Source organism: Hippocampus zosterae, chromosome 2, assembly GCF_025434085.1.
Source record: "Hippocampus zosterae strain Florida chromosome 2, ASM2543408v3, whole genome shotgun sequence".
Classification (NCBI taxonomy): Eukaryota; Metazoa; Chordata; class Actinopteri; order Syngnathiformes; family Syngnathidae; genus Hippocampus; species Hippocampus zosterae.
Window position 1 is genome coordinate 37188041 of NC_067452.1, and position 20087 is coordinate 37208127.

At 45.8% G+C, this 20087-nt stretch overlaps 1 protein-coding gene across 1 annotated transcript; it reads left to right on the forward strand.

Annotated features, from left to right (window-relative positions):
- The first annotated feature begins 1141 nt into the window (after positions 1–1141).
- si:ch211-156j16.1 (uncharacterized protein LOC564557 homolog) lies at positions 1142–20087 on the forward strand. The gene is made up of 4 exons (XM_052059327.1): positions 1142–1487; positions 14208–14597; positions 15405–15513; positions 16120–20087. Exons 1-4 carry the CDS (start codon positions 1436–1438, stop codon positions 16124–16126), a joined length of 558 nt encoding a protein of 185 aa, XP_051915287.1. The 5' UTR covers positions 1142–1435; the 3' UTR covers positions 16127–20087.

Below are 20087 nucleotides of genomic sequence, written 5' to 3' on the forward strand. Positions count from 1 at the left end.
AAAAATAAAACTAGATTTAAAAATATATAAACCATGGTCCTCAGTCGGAAAAGGGTGGAGTGCCCCCTCCGGGTCGAGGAGGAGATCTTGCCCCAAGTGGAGGAGTTCAAGTATCTTGGGGTCTTGTTCACGAGTGGGGGCAGGAGGGAGCGGGAGATCGACAGGCGGCTCGGTGCAGCGTCTGCTGTGATGCGGACGTTGTATCGGTCTGTCGTGGTGAAGAAGGAGCTGAGCCAAAGGGCGAAGCTCTCAATTTACCGGTCGATCTACGTCCCAACCCTCATCTATGGTCACGAGCTATGGGTCGGGACCGAAAGAACGAGATCCCGGATACAAGCGGCCGAAATGAGTTTTCTCCGCAGAGTGTCCGGGCTCTCCCTTAGAGATAAGGTGAGAAGGTCGGTCATCCGGGAGGGGCTCAGAGTCGAGCCGCTTCTCCTCCACATCGAGAGGAGCCAGATGAGGTGGCTTGGGCATCTGATTCGGATGCCTCCTGAACGCCTCCCTGGTGAGGTGTTCCGGGCATGTCCCACCGGGAGGAGACCCCGAGGAAGACCCAGGACACGCCTGAGAGACTACGTCACCCAGCTGGCCTGGGAACGACTCGGGATCCCCCGGGGAGAGCTGGAAGAAGTAGCTAGGGAGAGGGAAGTCTGGGCTTCCCTGCTAAAGCTCTTGCCCCCGCGACCCGGCCCCGGATAAGCGGTAGATGATGGATGGATGGATGGATATTGATGCACTCAGATGCAAGACTCTCATAGCTAAAGCCACTGACAGCCAAGACTGAACTTAGCTCCTCCCCCAAAATACAAAGCTTAGTCAAGATGTGTCCCTTCAACAGCATTCTTTGACACCAATTACACCTTTTCTATTTAATTGTGGCTTTTGGCGCAATCTTTTGGCATCTGACGGCATTACAGAAATGGAAAGAAAACTCAAATTGATGAATTTGAGAAACGTGAACCCCCAAATTCGACAGGCGAGTACACAAATAGACAGTAGGTCGATCACCTCTTTCTTCCGATTGTCATTCATTCCGAAGCATCTCAAAAAACTGTGTATGTACATTATGCTAATTTTGCAGGACTAGAACCACCTCTTCACAGTCAGCCTCCTCCCAACTCAAACCTGCCCCCCTGAGTAACCACGACGAGTGCCCACAACCCCTCCTCCGCTCTCAGCTCACAGTCTCCCTCTTTCTTTTTTTCTTCTCTGCTGTGGACCAGTTTCTCTCTTTGCTCTCCTTCACTTCCACACTGCAACTTCAGAGGCCTTCCATCTAGATCTCTGCACGTTTCTTTTCAGTAATTTTTTTTTTCCCCCGGGAGTGGGGTCACGAGGGTCCCTCTGGATAAGCGCCTTGTGTGTTTGACGCTGTGAGAACATCTGGTTGTCGTCCTGTCATCATCAAACCAAGGAACCAGACTTGACCGCCATGAATGTTCAGCTACTGCTCCTGTTGGCCTTCTGCGCCTTCACGCATGCGGGTGAGTAAACTTGTGTGTGTCTCTCTCTCTCTCGCACACGCTCTCTCAAAGCATAAAGTTGTGTCTCTATCCCGCCGTGAGCTGCGCGCTGTGTCCACACTTGCTGCCTCCATGTGCCCACGCTGGCCCTTTGTCTGCTTGAATCGCTCATTTTGCCAGTCTCGTGTGCTACCACTTTACAATCGGGGTACCCTTCTGATCTTCTTCTACTTGGATCGTAGTTACATACTTTAGATTTCATAAAGTGTTTCGAAACAAGTCATGAGATGAGAAGTGTTAAAACTGTTGTTGTTGTCACTTTGCCCCTTAGCTGTATAAACATGGCAATAGTTGCCAAATAGTGAGCCTGCACTCATTGTTGAAAATGGTTGCGTCTTTTGTCACGCGTGACAAAGCTCATGAATAACATATTTCAAGTAAACAAAATCTCAAACTCGGAGCACGGTGTATTCGTGGCTAGCAATTCTGCCTCACAGTCCCGGATTTGAGTCCCTTCTCGGACCATCCACGGAGTGTACACGTTCTCCCCTAGATTCATTGGAATCTCATTGGTGTTAAGATGAGTGGGAGCGGTTGTATGTCAGCATGTGCCATGTGATTGACTGGCGACCAGTCCCGGGTGAACTCTGCCTCTCACCCTAAATGAATTCTTTATAAGGTTGCCCTGTACGAACACTTTCTCGCAATATAAATTGTACCCATTCAAATTAAGTCATTAGCTTTGATGAGAAATAACTAGCTCTTGCCAAATAGTGAGCCTGCACTGATTGCTAAAAAGTGCTATGCTGTTTTTATTATTTGCTCCCCCCCCCCCCAAAAAAGCTCAATATTAACTTCTTTACAAACAAAATGGGAGCCTTTTATGGTTTGCAAATATTTTAATTTGCAGCGAGCGAGAGAGAGGGAGGGAGAGAGGGCGAAAGCGAGCGAGATGGGGGAGGGGGGGGTTAGTGATGTCATGGAGGAGCTCTTATTTGAGCCCCCTCTATTAATAGAGAATCATATACAGTACATATAGGCATACATTATGTATGGCTATGGAGAGAGGGCATATGGTTGTTGCACGATGGGGTCCTAAGTTTTTTTTTTTTTGATGATGGCGCCCCTCTCCAGCAGCTCATATCCCTGTTTGAGTTTCTTTTCGTCCTTTTACTTTATTTATTACTTCTTCCCATTTTGTTTTGGGTGGTTTTGTACCCCAAACCCATGGGGGGGAGAGGGGCAGCTTCATTTATGCTCATCTCCTTTATTTGCTTTAATCTTTTTTGATGTGAAGGAAAATTGTAAATAGTACTGCGATTTATCCATTTGTGTTCATATTGTATTTAATTGAAAGATGTTTGTTGTTGTTTTTTTTCTCTTCTTCTTTCTACATACATTCTTGCTGCTGGAGGCTGTAAATTTCCCCATTGTGGGACAAATAAAGGATATCTTATCTTATCTTAAGTGGTACTCTACCTCCTTGGTCTGTACATATTAGGTGGGTTATCTATCTATCTATCTATCTATCTATCTATCTATCTATCTATCTATCTATCTATCTATCTATCTATCTATCTATCTATCTATCTATCTATCTATCTATCTATCTATCTATCTATCTATCTATCTATCTATCTATCTATCTATCTATCTATCTATCTATCTATCTATCTATCTATCTATCTATCTATCTATCTATCTATCTATCTATCTATCTATCTATCTATCTATCTATCTATCTATCTATCTATCTATCTATCTATCTATCTATCTATCTATCTATCTATCTATCTATCTATCTATCTATCTATCTATCTATCTCATAGATGTTGTTGATTGCACACTCCCAAAGAGAGGTTGGAAACAAAGAAAAGAGCTCATCCAGGCTCTTCAACATTTGAAACGCCCGTGCGTCCCATAAAAGCCCACCGCCGCCTGTCTCCCTCCTCCAGTCTCCTTCTTAATGAGTTTTGTCTGCCACTGTGGACTAATAACGCGGTCGTCACATCTGGCTGCTGAAGGAAGAGGTCAGCAGCCCCTTTGGTCATCAGCCTGCTTTTAGAAATGACTCAAATGTGACACTCATACTCCAAATATGAGGCTGGCACCAAAGCGCTGTGCAGGAGAAAATCTTCACCGTCATTGAATCCAGCAGAAAGCAACATCTGTTTAGGGAATAGTTGCTGTTTTAGCATTGGGGCTTTTGATGATTGAAAGCAGCAGAAGTGTGCTTGTGTATCGTTTTTGCAAACCCTAAATGTCAAGCAATAATGGGATCTCTGTTGTTTCTCAGTTTGAGATTTTTCATAGAAATGCAGAAAAGACACACAAAGCGGCAAAGACTTCTGTAACTTCTGTCAACAACCAGAGCTAACCGTAGCTCCTCCTGGTACGCCCCGCAATGATGGCATCACGCCACTTAGATAACCATATCTGTCGTAGTGCCAAGCCTGACTCATGAGCTTGGTGATATCGTCATCCGCAGTGATGGGAAAATGGAAAGAAGAAAGCTGACTTAGTAGCATTAAAGAAGAAAAGATAAGATGCTATGCTAACTGTTAGCTTGTTTGTTTGTTTGTTTGTTTGTTTTATTGAGCATATATAGTACACACAACGACAGGTTGACAAAGGTCAAACAAAATTATAAAATAGTTAAAAGAGAAAAAAACCACACATCATCACAGTTATATGCTCAAAGGAGTAGGAAGAAGTAAATAAGTTATCTAATCCTACCCCTTATTATGTAACTGAATTGTTCATTTTTCAAAACAAAGAAATGAAAAACTACATATCATTAAATATTTTTACCCTTGTGTATACTATGCTATTCTATTTATCTTGGGAATTTCTCCATTGTGAGACTAATAAAGGTTTTTCTTATCTTATCTATTTCTATACCTTTTGGTTTGTATATATATAGTTATTCTTTCTTCTTTTGTATTTCAATTTTCTGATATTCATTATAATTAGCATTCCTTGAATACAATTGTTAAGTTGATCAAAATCCAAAACAAGAACAAACAGTTATATTACTATATTTTATAAGTATATCAAATTTATCTATTTTAAATTCAGATTCATGTAGTTATTTTGTGGCAGAGGAAGAGTGGCAAACTTCTCACACTAACTTTTATTCTGAGAGCACACAGCCAATATGCACTGAAACGTAGTCAGCCATCATGTCCCAAAACGTAATTGGCGACAAGGATTGGTTGAGGTGGGCATTATACCCCCCGGACCAGACCAGAAATACACCGGCCGTTCGAGAAATTTCACACATTTTCCTGAAATTTCCGATGGCCACCATACCTACTGAGTACATGTGTACCCCACTCGGCTTGAATTGAGAACATAAATGGCGGCGGCACGGGCACCCGCAGCAGCTCCTCTTGTTGTCTGTTGTCTCTTTAAGAGGGAGGAAATTTCATCTGTCATATGACAAAAGGAGTTGTACTTGATACTTGATTAAAAAAAGGCTTCACAGTGTTTATCGCCCACTACTCAGAACAACGGGCAAGTCAGTGAAGACCAAAGAAGGAGAGTTGAATCGTTTTACACGACTGACCACAGTTGCGTGGCTCATGTGTCTGGCATGTCCTGTATGTGTGCTGCAGGGTGAGGCATGGAACAAGAGAGGGGGGGGGGGGAAATGGAGGGAGACGCTGACTCAGGAACACATTACTCAATTGGTTGGGCTTTGGACGTAGCGTGCAGGGGATGGAGATTAGAAACATTTTAAGAAGCTTGGTTTAAACCTGTTGTTGTTCTTGAAACTTTTTTTTTCTGCGGAAAAAAACGTCTTGGGACAATTGTATGCTTTCAATTTGTGGCAGCTGTTTGAGGAAAACGTTTTGGGGTTGTTGTTTTTTTTTCCACCTTCCTGCATCCTGTCACTGGAGACGCGGAATTGGACCATTTCAGTCACGGCAGTAGCGCGACTTGACTCGGTGTGTGTGAGTGCGAATCATTACAGGCAGTAGGTGATGATGAGGATCGTTTTAAATCGAGGAGGGAATTCAGGAGGTCACTGAAAACGCACATTCTGATATGGTAACAATCGTTTCTAACACAACCATCGACGATGTATCACAATATCTACTGTGTGCAACAGAAAAAGCAAATTGATGATTGAAACAGGGCGGCCCGGTAGTCCAGTGGTTAGCACGTCGGCTTCACAGTGCAGAGGTACCGGGTTCGATTCCAGCTCCGGCCTCCCTGTGTGGAGTTTGCATGTTTTCCCCGGGCCTGCGTGGGTTTTCTCCGGGTGCTCTGGTTTCCTCCCGCATTCCAAAAACGTGCGTGGCAGGCTGATTGAACACTCTAAGTTGTCCCTAGGTGTGAGTGTGAGTGCGAATGGTTGTTCGTTTCTGTGTGCCCTGCGATTGGCTGGCAAGCGATTCAGGGTGTCCCCCGCCTGCTGCCCGAAGACAGCTGGGATAGGCTCCAGCACCCCCCGCGACCCTAGTGAGGATCAAGCGGCTCGGAAGATGAATGAATGAATGAATGATTGAAACATGAATTCAAATTTCTGCCTGGGAAAACATCACTATAAAAATAAAATCTGATGAATTCCACCCTATACTTTATCCATTCATCCATCTTCTACCGCTTATCCGGGGCCGGGTCGCGGGGGCAACAGCTTTAGCAGGGAAGCCCAGACTTCCCTCTCCCTAGCTACTTCTTCCAGCTCTCCCCGGGGGATCCCGAGGCGTTCCCAGGCCAGCTGGGTGACATAGTCTCTCCAGCGTGTCCTGGGTCTTCCTCGGGGTCTCCTCCCGGTGGGACATGCCCGGAACACCTCACCAGGGAGGCGTTCAGGAGGCATCCGAATCAGATGCCCAAGCCACCTCATCTGGCTCCTCTCGATGTGGAGGAGAAGCGGCTCGACTCGGAGCCCCTCCCGGATGACCGAGCTTCTCACCTTATCTCTAAGGGAGAGCCCGGACACCCTGCGGAGAAAACTCATTTCGGCCGCTTGTATCCGGGATCTCGTTCTTTCGGTCACGACCCATAGCTCGTGACCATAGATACTATACTACCACCTATACTTTATTTTATCTATTTTTTTCCAGGAATGTTAGCATTGTTGGATGAGTGGTTATTAAGTCCACCTCACAGTTGTGAGGTTCAGGGTTCAAATCTTACCTCTGTTTGCATGTTCTCTCAGTTCTGTTTCTGGATCTAATGCTAACTCGTGTACTTAAGAATTTTACATCAACAATATCAATATTTCAGGCAGGTCTATCACACATGCAAGTGGGACTTGAACCTATCGCCGCTGCTGTCATTGAAATATTCCAAAAACATGCACGCTCGGTTGATTGAACACTCTAAATTGTCCCTAGGTGTGAATATGAACGTGAATGGTCGTTGGTCCATGTGTGCCCTGCGATTGGCTAGCAACCAGTTCAAGGTGAACCCCGCCCACTGGCCGAAGACAGATCGGCTCCTGCACGCCCGCGGAGTCTCGTGAGGATAAGTGGATCAGATAATGAATGGATGGATGAAAGGAAGCATGGTAGACCTTGGGTGGTCTGCCGCACAGATTTTGAGCTTCAGGATTCAAATTTCAGCTCTGGCCTTCCTGTGTGGAACTCACATATTTTCCCTGCGCTTGTGTGGGTTTTCTCCAGGTCCAACGGCTTCCTCTCACATTCCAAAACCATGCACGCGAGGTCCATTAAAGATTCGGGTTTCCGTACAGTTGCGAATGTGAGCGCAAGTTTTAAAACATTTTTTTTTAATGTGCCCTGCGATTGACTGGTAACCCCTGCGCCGTGTGCCCCACCTCTCAGATTCAACTGGAATAGGCTCAAGATCACCCCTGATCCGAATGAGTACTGTATAAGCGGTCTAGAAATTTAATTGACGGATGACTTTGAGTAGAAGCTCCATGTGGTGTTCCTCACTTCCTGTGTGTGGCATGCCCAGGGATTACCGGTATTTGTTTTCAAATGTGTTAGTCACAAGATTAAAGGTTTGCTTTATCTGCTACCAGCTGGAGATGATGGACTCCAGATGGGTCATCTCTTAAGACCTTCATTGTGTCGTGCTCACACCAAGACTGAGACTATTTCACTCGCGGGCTCAAATCAGATCAGCAGGTCGCTGTGCGTGGCACGACCTGGTATCCCAACTAAACACTGCTGCTCCAGGAGGGAAGCATAAGGGTGCAGGGTACGCCGAGATGGGCTGGGTGTCTATCTTGACCAGCACCCTAAAAACATTCCTGAGAAGGTTAAATGCACACACTCCCTCACACCTCCTAGACAACGGCGTGACTTGCACACATACACACCAGGCGGGGGCCTCTGACAGCTGATTGTAATGGATGCATTCTGTCAAACGTAAAGAGCATGATTGATGTGGCCTTTGCATTCATTTTTTTTTTGTTTGTTTGTTTTCAATTTGACGCTAAATTTCTACCGCAATTTGAATTTTTCATCACTTTTAACTCTGGGAGGTCCTATTTTTGTCTAGTGCAAAGTGCAGTCTAACTGTGTGGATGGGTGGAGTTTTCATTCTTTCTGTATTTTGCTAGACTATGTACAGGTGAAGGCGGCCCGGTAGTCCAGTGGTTAGCACCTCAGCTTCACAGTGCAGAGGTACCGGGTTCGATTCCAGCTCCGGCCTCCCTGTGTGGAGTTTGCATGTTCTCCCCGGGCCTGCGTGGGTTTTCTCCGGGTGCTCCGGTTTCCTCCCACATTCCAAAAATATGCATGGCAGGCTGATTGAACACTCTAAATTGTCCCTAGGTGTGAGTGTGAGTGCGAATGGTTGTTCGTCTCTGTGTGCCCTGCGATTGGCTGGCAACCGATTCAGGGTGTCCCCCGCCTACTGCCCCGAGACAGCTGGGATAGGCTCCAGCACCACCACGACCCTAGTGAGGATCAAGCGGTCCGGAAGATGAATGATTGAATGACTGTACAGGTGAAACTGGGCATAATAGAGTGTTTGCACCTTTTGCGGAAATAAATTTGCATGCTTGACATTGGCAGGTAGACTGCAAGATCTCCCCTTGCGGATGATGGAGTCGGTTGCATGTGTGACATGGGCAATTGGAGACCGCCTTGAATCCCCGATCGGGTGTCTGTGTGTGACCCATACAATAGTAGTTGTACTAGCAACATTTTTCTTTAGATTAGAATGATTGTCATTCATTCAATGAAATCTATAAAGAGTCAGGGGGAAGCTGGGGAATTTCATGGATGAAATCCGATATCAAGAATGATCGTCTGCAGCGCGCCAAATTTGTCTGCCTGAAAGAAACCAAAATCGCCTTACACCACCAGCACCACAGGTTAGACCTGCCCCCTTCCTCCCTCGAAATCGCTGATGCTCTCGTTTTTGCACCAAGCGCAGACTACTTTCTGTTACCAATTACTGTTACGATCTGATACCAAAACCTGTCGAAGTTTCACTCTCGTCAGTCGAGATTTGCCACTTCAACAGACTTCCTTTTACACCAATTCCTCTTAAGCAGGTCTTTGGCGGCATCTTGTGCTTTTTCTGAAAGATCACAAAAAATACTCTATGAAAGTGTTTCAGTTGTGAATCATGAACTGCGTCTATGCTGAAGATGACTCTGCTAACTACTAATACGTTTGATGTTCCTAAAAAAGCATAATGTCGCTCACCTCGACTTTCATTAAGAAAGTGTGGCATCTTCCTCTGAGGGCGGCTCGGTAGTCCAGTGGTTAGCACGTCGGCTTCACAGTGCAGAGGTACCGGGTTCGATTCCAGCTCCTCCCTGTGTGGAGTTTGCATGTTCTCCCCGGGCCTGCGTGGGTTTTCTCTGGGTGCTCCGGTTTCCTCCCACATTCCAAAAACATGCGTGGTAGGCTGATTGAACACTCTAAATTGTCCCTAGGTGTGAGTGTGAGCGTGGATGGTTGTTCGTCTGTGTGCCCTGCGATTGGCTGGCAACCGATTCAGGGTGTCCCCCGCCTACTGCCCGGAGACAGCTGGGATAGGCTCCAGCACCCCCTGCAGCCCTAGTGAGGATCAAGCGGTCCGGAAAACGGATGGATGGATGGATATTTGCAAGTAGCATAGATGCTAACGTCCTACGAATCTTCTTCTGAGTCCCAAGGTTCTGATGAAGAGAATTCCATTGGTCCATTGGGGCAGGGGCTCCCCTTTCCCCACTCTTCACCCCCGCAAAGGTTTCAGCTGTCATGGCACACTTCTCAGGGAGTGGCAGAGGAAGAGTGGCGAGATGTAGATTACAAGGCATAGAGAGCGGAAAGGATGTATGCACCACTGGTCTCGGAGCCTGTGTGCGCCCACCATTGGCGGCACTGGGAGAGGAAATACGACTCTGAGCTAATTGTGAGAACTGAGCACATAATGAAGCAATTGTTAGCGGTGGCGGTGGTCTGGGCGATTACACGTAGCGTAAAGCCAATTTATCATTTCTTACAGGCATTCCAAACAAACAGTCTGAGGCTCAGTTTGAACCCCACTAACCCCCCCCCCCCCAACCTCCCACCCCACCGCCTCCCCCTTCCTTTTCAATGGGAACAAATGTTTTCTTCTATTTACCCCGCCTGTTGCTAATGACCAGAAATAGCTGCACTTCTTGTCTGACGTGCGCAGAATAATTTTCTGTTATTTAACTTACAGGACTTTAGATCTGCGGGGGGTGGGGGGGAGCATGGCATGCTGGCCACTTAAAACTGGCTTCGTTATTTAACGACGAATGACCTGCCCCCACCCCCACCATCTGTCCCTTTTTAAAGGTTAAATGTGGCCCCTTAGCACAACATTTTTCCCGGTCCTGAATTAGACCGACTGAAAAGGGTAGCCCAAGTTTCGCCGAGTCCGGCATGTTGGTTTTTTTTTCATCCTCTTCGTTGAGGAAAATGTCAATTCGGGCCAACGCAAGTTTATTCTAGTCCATAATTTTGGTGCAGCTGATATGTACCCTCCTTCATTGGAACGCAGCGCGGTTCCAGGCCGAGCTTTCAGTTGTGGTCGCGGGGATGTTGAACATGGCGGGAGCGAGCTGGACTGATTGAAGGGTAGTGATCAGGTTGAGCTCGGGCGGCTTCACAGCGCGGACCTTGATGAAAGACAACTCGGATAAATGCAACTCTTCACACAGCTGCAAAACTCATCATGGAAGATTCCTTTTTGTTCCACAGCACGGCCATCATCAAAACTCTGACTACATGCGGGTTGGCTTCCATACGGAACGATGCCGCACTGCTATTCAAATTCTCAAATCCTCCGACTGGAAAACAATCATTTGACTTCATCGGAATTTCTCATTTACGGCCACCACCAAAATAATCAATAAAAATACTAACAAGTCAAGAATGAAGTTGCAGACAGTAAAATGACGCGAATTGGACTGTAACTCTCCTAAATGCTGACTTTGGTGCAGGCAGCGTGGTTTCAGTTTCCACTCAGTGTCGGTGTGAATGTGCAGTAATCGACTGGCGACCAATCCGGGATGTAGTCTAGCGTCTGTCCAAATTCAGATGGCGTAAAGAACCCTCAACTGTCCTAATAATATGAAAATAAGTCAAGTTAAATCATGCCAGTTTTAGTGTTTCCCTAATAGTCACTCTAAAATCCACTATTCTGGATCAACTAGGGCGGCCCGGTAGTCCAGTGGTTAGCACGTTGGCTTCACAGTGCAGAGGTACCGGGTTCGATTCCAGCTCCGGCCTCCCTGTGTGGAGTTTGCATGTTCTCCACGGGCCTGCGTGGGTTTTCTCCGGGTGCTCCGGTTTCCTCCCACATTCCAAAAAACATGCGTGGCAGGCTGATTGAACACTCTAAATTGTCCCTAGGTGTGAGTGTGAGCGTGGATGGTTGTTCGTCTCTGTGTGCCCTGTGATTGGCTGGCAACTGATTCAGGGTGTCCCCCGCCTACTGCCCGGAGACAGCTGGGATAGGCTCCAGCACCTCCCGCGACCCTAGTGAGGATCGAGCGGTTCGGAAAATGGATGGATGTATGTATCAACTAAATAACACGGATGAGAAAGAAAAAAAAAAGGCGGTTACCTACTCCCCGGCATACAGCCACAACTAAAAACATATCAAAACAATTCTCAAAATTCCAACTGATTGATTCTTTCTCTCCACTACAAATTATCCATTTGCGGCACCGCCCTTGCAAAACTCCAAATTCTTCCGACGACAGGCTTTCCCGCACTCGCCTCGCTCATCAACTTGTGCAGCGTGGTTGCCTCCACAGGAAATGAGGCAGAGGATGTGGCATGTTGGGCCGCACAGGGCCAGAAAGACAGGATGGAGGAATTGCTTGAAGATGTGTGCCGTATTACATCACAAAGGGTGGGGCGGCTGCCCTTCTGGTGAGGGCGGTGGAATGACACAGCCATGTTACTTTGTTAAAATGTGTTCCAAATGCCTCCCGGAGATGCCATTTGGTCTCAAGGATACGTCACGAGTTCTCAGTAGGGTTGAGGTCAGGGGACGATGTGTGTTTTGTGTGTGTCTATCTCTATCCCCACAGCGGCCTCAATCATTGTTTTACGGCAGGAGGCAGGGTTTTGTTTTGAATACCATGGCAGGAAATGCTTTTTCAGGCACTCTGAAGGGACCCCACCGCCTCTCCCTCTCTCAGTTATTCCAGCCCAAAATATCACTCTGCCGCCATGTTGACATCACAGCTTTGTTGGGGCACAATAATGGTCGGCGAATGAGAAGGATCACTTTGGTGTGAGTCGGGCTTGTCGGAACACAGGCCGACACATGAGGAAAGCAGCCATCATGGCGACTCTAGTCCAACAATGAATGCATTCACGCACAAGGCTTAAGTTGTCCAAGAGGGCGGTAAGAGGAGAAGAATGGTATGTAAGGTCCTCGGCTCCAAAGTTAGCGGCAGCTCTCAGGTTACCCTACGGAGGCCGACGGAGACTCGCTTGACTTGTCACCAACTAATGGGTCAGACGTGTCGTCCTGCTGTAAAGCATGGTCGGCGTTCGTTTCCCGTACGTTGCAAGGGCTTTGCGTGCCTTGTCGGGAAAATGTACGGACCGTAGATTTATCTGTGTAAATGACACCTTTGAGCGGCCCGGTAGTCCAGTGGTTAGCACGTCGGCTTCACAGTGCGGAGGTACCGGGTTCGATTCCAGCTCCGGCCTCCCTGTGTGGAGTTTGCATGTTCTCCCCGGGCCTGCGTGGGTTTTCTCCGGGTGCTCCGGTTTCCTCCCACATTCCAAAAACATGTGTGGCAGGCTGATTGAAAACTCAAAATTGTCCCTAGGTGTGAATGTGAGCGTGGATGGTTGTTCGTCTCTGTGTGCCCTGTGATTGGCTGGCAACCGATTCCGGGTGTCCACCGCCTACTGCCCGGAGACGGCTGGGATAGGCTCCAGCACCACCCGCGACCCTCGTGAGGATCAAGCGGCTCGGAAGATGAATGAATGAATGAATGACACCTTTGAAACAATGGAACACAGAATGTTAAATATGAGAAATGGATAAATGATAATATATCTTTGTGGGGTCATGTTTTCTGCTCGAGCTCGACAAAATGCCTGGCAATGGGGGGTGGGGGGGGATGCCATCAAGGGTAATTAGGTGTTCTGCAGGTCAGCAAATGAGAATTAACCGTATTAGTTTTCATCCATCAGAGGGGCTCAGTGGTGATTTTTCAATCGAATAAAAATGTCTTCCACAACATATCATTTACTCCAAATCACAAAATGACTTACTAATTCTAGAGTGAAATTTGTGTGTTCAAGTGACTCAGTGAAGGAAACGGCATGACAATTTGACAGAAAAGAAGCAACTGAATATTTTGTTTTTTTAAAATCTTGTATGACTATTTATACAGTGACACAGATCTGTATCAAATATAAAATGCATATTGTAATGGAAAGGAAAAAAAAAACATTTGTCTGGGTAGACCTCAATGCAGAACCCCCCATAGGTCACTATTACCCGTTTTCCAACCGCCCCCCCCCCCCAAAAAAAACAACAAATTAATTCGACACCAGGGCCAGTGCTGTGCTTAGTTGGCACTTAACAAATTCGTGTTCGGTTTTCCGCCGGAAAAGAGCCAAGTAGGAGCTACGTCATTACGTCATTGTAAAGAGTTCAGACGTCACTTCTTACGTTGACGTTTACCCAAGAGCGCCTACGCTACTAATAGTATGAATAAAAATGATAATAATGCACTGTTAGCATCTGCCGGGCAACTTAGCATAGCATCGATTATACTTGTATGATCACGTTTGGCTGCGAGTCGGAGATTGCATTCTATATAAGATAAGATAAGATATCTTTTATTTGTCCCACACTGGGGAAATTTACAGCCTCCAGCAGCAAGAATGGAGGTAGAAAGAAGACAGAAGAAAAAAAAATCAATATGGGCGCTTCTCAACAGTTTGTCCAACACTTGCGTGTGTCCAGGGAGTCATTTCTCTACATTTGTGCTCATAATACCGTCCCCTGACCTAGTCCGGCCCCACAAATAATCGGGGCAAGCTTCAGCACAAATTTCAAGGCCCAGAACCACAGCTAGAGGCAATTTCGGTGGTGGAAAAAGAAAGAATTAGCGCTAACCTGGGCACTAGCCCGGAACTAGCACGAGAAGAATTGCCGCTAACTAGCCCGGAACTAGCACGAGCCCAAGCGCGGTGGTAATGGGCTATATGTTAGGTACTGGTAGCTTATGTCATGTTTCTTTTCATTGTAAGCATACAAAAAGCAGCAGTTAGCAGCAAAAATTTGACATCTATCTAAACGGTTTCTGTCTAGGCCCCACAGTCTTCCCAACAGACCACGACGTTTGGCCGACTCGCTCCTTAGCAGACCGTACCCATGAGGCCACAGAGGCCGGCACAGAGCTTGACGTCATCACCGGTCCTCCGTCAACCCACCCAATGACGGCCGAACAGGAAGATGTGGTGGGCGTCACGACCGAGGCCCCCTTTCCTCAGGCGACGCCCGGGACTGAGGAGCCCACGGTCGAGAGTGAAACCACCACTTCGGTTGCTACCGTGGCTGCCGAACCCCTTACCACCGAGTCCCCTGCTGTGGAGATCATCCCCACGGAGGCCCCCGAAGAGGCTGAGATCATCCCCCAGTGGACGGAAACTGTCAAGGTGGACATGCCAGATGAGGTGGTTGTTGAAGATGGTGCAGAGGGTGAGCAATGAAAAAATAAGATGAATAATTAGTATGACGGGCGGCCCGGTAGTCCAGTGGTTAGCACGTCGCCTTCAGAGTGCAGAGGTACCGGGTTCGATTCCAGCTCCGGCCTCCCTGTGTGGAGTTTGCATGTTCTCCCCGGGCCTGTGTGGGTTTTCTCCGGGTGCTCCGGTTTCCTCCCACAAAATATGCATGGCAGGCTGATTGAACACTCTAAATTGTCCCTGGGTGTGAGTGTGAGCGTGGATGGTTGTTCGTCTCTGTGTGCCGTGTGATTGGCTGGCAACCAATTCAGGGTGTCCCCCGCCTGCTGCCCGAAGACAGCTGGGATAGGCTCCAGCACCCCCCGCGACCCTAGTGAGGATCAAGCGGCTCGGAAGATGAATGAATGAATGAATAATTAGTATGAGAGGTACACGAAAGACTCACTCTGCAAGTTCAAACACCCTTCGGTTGTATTTCACTTTTTAGTTCTCATTTTGCATTTGCATGGACTGAATTGTTTTGAAACTTTAAATTTTCTCCACGTATTATTTAACTCACTGTATGTAAAATGCATTTTAATGGAATCCATATTGAATTTTGTTGTCCTATTATTAAGCGCAGTGTGAATGTTCAAACCGTGCCTAACATGACAGTGTTTAAAAAAAAAATCATGATACTCACGGGCATAAAACACTGTGGCATAAAAGGCCGTTTCATGTTTCATGTTAGTTTTTGATGGTGGTAATGAGGCGCTAAGCAGATGTGATTTGCAAAAAAGTTGAGAACCACTGTCCGAACATTTTGATTTCTGTCCTGCAGAAGGCCTGAGCTCGGGCCAGGTCGTCGGCATTGTGATTGGCGCTCTGTTGGCCGTCGTCATTGTCATCATCGCGGTGATTGCTGTCGTGAGGAGGATGGGAAAATACTCGTGAGTACCTCGCCTCATTTTCAAATCGTCATGTTGCGTTGACCGGATATGAATATTTGTAGCAATGAAAACTTGTATATTATTTTTTTTGTATATGTATTCATTATTATTGTGATTATTATTGTTATTATTATTATTATTTCTATTGTTATTAGCATCGTTGCTGTTGTTCTTATTTCTTTTTACTGTTTTGACTTCATTTTCATTTATTGTTTGTAGTTGTTTATTTGTTAAATGGAGGTGAGACAACACAATTACACAATAGTCGTAGTCGTATTTGTTCGTGTGTGTGGGTGTGTATATGTGCGGGCGTGCGCCGGTGTTTGTCACAGTTCTGCCAGTGAAAAAAGACAGTGTAATTGGCTTATATGATTTTTTTTCCCCCCCTTCTGTTTGATACTTTCAGCTAATCATGTACTGCGATCCCGCACTAAACTTCTGAATCATCAGTTTGGGATCATCATTACAAAAGAATTATGTCATTGTGTGAAACGCTAAGACTTGCTTTTTTCGTGGTACTTGTCTGGCTAAAAATGGTGGTACTTAACCTAGATTCGATCGAAACCTGATCTCCTGAGTGACAGCAGCTCTCCTTCTCGTCCTCAGCCCCTGAAGAAGAAAAAGACGAAGGCGGCCAAGCAGCAGGAGCCGTCAAAGTTCTGGAAATTCTGAACTACTGAACTGTGACGTCAATTTACAATCATTGAAACAGCAACCGACGAATAAATTTAACACCAGAACTTCATGATTCTAAGCAGGACTCGGAACTGTCATGTAGCCGAAAGAAAAAGATGGGAGCCTAGTTTGTGTGTCCAGTATGTATGATATGTATGTAAGACGACAGAGACATGCCGCTCATTGTTCACCTCGATGACGTCGCGGCAAATGGAGTGATTCATATAAACACAATACACAAAGGAATTTCACTGTAAAACGTGATCCCGCATCAGCGATATATTGATTAGACTCGTTTTTTTTTGTTTTGTTTTGTTTTTTGTAATGGGATGGGGAAATCAACAAGACGCTCGTCAGTTTGTTAGCGAGGCTACATCCTGTTTCAGGAAAGCTGATGTTAAGACCTTAGGAATAGGTCAAAAGGACCGTACAAATTTAAGACTATGGTGATTTACACTGTGAACAGATGTATACATTTCTTTAACAAGAGTGGAAAATGTTATGGTGCACCATATTTGTTGGTAGCAGGCTACTACCTGGTTCAAGAATACTGACATAAAGCCTATAGCCAAAAATCTCGATCAAAATTCTTGGGTGGTGAGAAAGTTTCTATCTGGATTTACACCGCAAAAAGAGAAAATAAATGTCGTTAAGAAACATTAAAAGCATAGCGCGCCATACTTTAAAATTTGCTAGTCAACAGGCTACTTATTGTTCAAGACGAATGATGTCATACTAGCATTTCTCTGACTTTCTGGAACACGTTTCTGCTTTAGGAATAGAAAAAAGGGACCTTACCAATTTGGATTTATTTTGGGGAAGGGACTTCTATTGTGATATACACTGTGGAAAGAGAAATACATTTCCGAACAAAAGTGAAAATCATTATCAAATGCCGTATTTGTCTTTTGTTTGTTCATTTTGTTTGGTAGTTAACAGGCAACTTCAAGATGGCTGACAGAAGACTTTCGGCCGCAGGTGTCAAAGTCAAGGCTCGGGGGCCGGATCTGGTCCGCCACCTCATTTTATGTGGCCCGCGGAAGCAAATCAAGCAAGTCAAGTTCCATGATGCTTGCTAAAGTCTGAACCAAATTTTCAAATTGTCTTTGTAACCCACAATAACAGTGATTATTTTTGACTTCTGATTTTAAAACTAGTTATCCATCAATGTGTTGTGTGCTGTGTATGGAAAATGTGGAGGTGATTACACATTTATATAAGGTTTCTCAAAATTCATAACGGCCCTCCAATGTAAACCGTAACTACAATGTGGCCTGTGACCAAAATGAGTTTGACACCCCTGCTTTAGGGTTAGCCAAAAATGACAACAAATTCTAGGACAGGGATCATTTCTATTGTGAGTCAAATGTAATGTTCGTGTAGCCATCTGATTTTTTTTTTTTTTTTACCTCGCAGGCTATTTACCATTTCGAAAAAGATAACGTAAGACGTAAGAATGGAGAACAAGGACTCAGGAAATACATTGCTTGAACAAAAGTGAAAAACATCACACAACTCTACACATTCTGGGGCGTCGAGAACAGTGCTGTTAGCTTTCAAATGGCAATGAAAACATTGTGAAAGTCCACATTTGTGTTTGTTTCTCCATCAGTTTGCTCCGAAAACTACTTCCTGGTTTAGAAAGCATGACGTAAGACCTGAATAGATCAAACCCAATCACCCATTTAATATTCTCTCCTCTGCCTCAAAGTGTGGGTGGGGGGGGGAAGAAAATAAACTTTCTAAATGTTTAACCAGACACATACAAAACATTTTTCATCTGCAGTTTTGGAAAACATTTTCAATGCTAGATCTTGCTTGATAACAACTAACAAAAGGTTTTAGAATGAGAAAATTAAACGTTCATGCAACGGAGAAGGAGAAAAGTACAAAGTAATGATGGCTACAAATTCGACACAATGGAACCTATTTTGGCAGTGACGTCATTTTTGTGCCAGCACAAGTCTAGCCTTGCGTGTTTGGGGCCGCGTTACGTCTGTCTGGGCGTGACTGTACATGAAGCAGCCTCGCCCCCAACGCTCCTGCTAATTTGGTGACAGAAAGTAGTCTGCAATCAGCCTAAAAACGGGACAATGGCCTAGTTCGGCGTGTTTGTGAATCAACTAGAGCCACTACGATTTCTGCCATCACCCCCAGTGCATCTTGTAAAAAGTAGATTCAATTTTAAATGAAAAGTAGGTTTATTTTGCAGAGCAGGTGGTGTTACCCGATTTTGGTGTATCAAAGAACAGGCTGATTCGGCACTGCACGGATGCCCGTGGTGGCCCTCATGGTATTTCATTCATGATATGACATCAGCGTGAGAATTATAATAATCATCCTTTTTTTAATACATTTTAATAGCAGCCCATCACAGTGGTCACAAACAGACGCAAGATTGCGTTCAAGGCTATCTCCAGTTTCCCACGCACATACACAACCGACTACGTCATCCGAAAAGGGAGATATTATAGTGCACGTGTCAATGTACAGCGAGTCTAATCTGTTTCCGCATGTCAAGCACGGCAAACTTGGCAGTGCGCTTCTGTTACCGCCCTGATTTTCGTGTAAATTAGGGATGCAGCGAGGATTGGCTGGGAAAACACCAAGTTCCATCCCACAACGGCGCACAAAGGCGCAAACACTCAATTACACTCGAAGTCCAGCAAAATCCAAAACAAAAAAAACACTCCGCCCATATGCACAGTTCCACTGCGTTCTGCGCTCGCCTTGCACTCTGAACAAAAATAGGGGCTCGGTTGATGTTGCACTTGGATACGCTATCATTAGTGACTACAAGACACGTGGCACATGCAGACCTGTTTATCATTTCTCCTCAGTCCCTGACATTTTGTTGACCAACTGTATGAAGCGCTGTTGCAGAAGTGACTTGGTATAGGCCAGAGGGTGGGTTGTAACATTAAAAATAATTCATTCATCTTCCGAGCCGCTTGATCCTCACTAGGGTCGCGGGGGGTGCTGGAGCCTATGCCAGCTGTCTCCGGGCAGTAGGCGGGGGACACCCTGAATCGGTTGCCAGCCAATCGCAGGGCACACAGAGACGAACAACCATCCACGCTCACACTCACACCTAGGGACAATTTAGAGTGTTCAATCAGCCTGCCATGCATATTTTTTGGAATGTGGGAGGAAACCGGAGCACCCGGAGAAAACCCACGCAGGCCCGGGGAGAACATGCAAACTCCACACAGGGAGGCCGGAGCTGGAATCGAACCCGGTACCTCTGCACTGTGAAGCCGACGTGCTAACCACTGGACTACCTACCGGGCCGCCCTAAAAAAAAATAATAAAAAATAATAAAAAAATAATTTTAATTAAAAAAAATTACATTAAATCAACCATGACGTGACATTTTGCCTCCTTTCACACTGACAACTAACAGAAGAAGTTTGCGCCACTGTCACTCGTCAATCAGAACCATGTTAGAGCTCGTTATCAATGTGAACTGATTGTATTTTATCAATGGACACCCTGTCTGGTAATGAAACAGCTGCACCGTTGAAGTCGCACACTTTTGGGCAATCGTAGTAAAAGCTGATAAGCAGGATTGCCGTTCAGGCTTCGAAATGAGTTGTTGTGCATCAGGCCTGCTCCGTTCTGTCCTCCGTGCATAAACGGGTGTACAAATAAGTCCTCCCTTGGCTTTGCTTGCCTGACGAAACTTGCGTAATGTGCACTGAATGAGTGACGTAATCATTAATGAATAGGCTTTAAGACACAGGAAAATGTTTGCAACGACGTGTTTTGTTTTCCTTCCTCCTGCTTTGCCATGTGCTGTTTTTACCAACACGACTCTTATGTGTGCCTTCTGATTGGTTGGAACCCTTTTTATTTAATTTCTTTTGTTCATACTGTTTCAATAAATAAATAAAAGCACA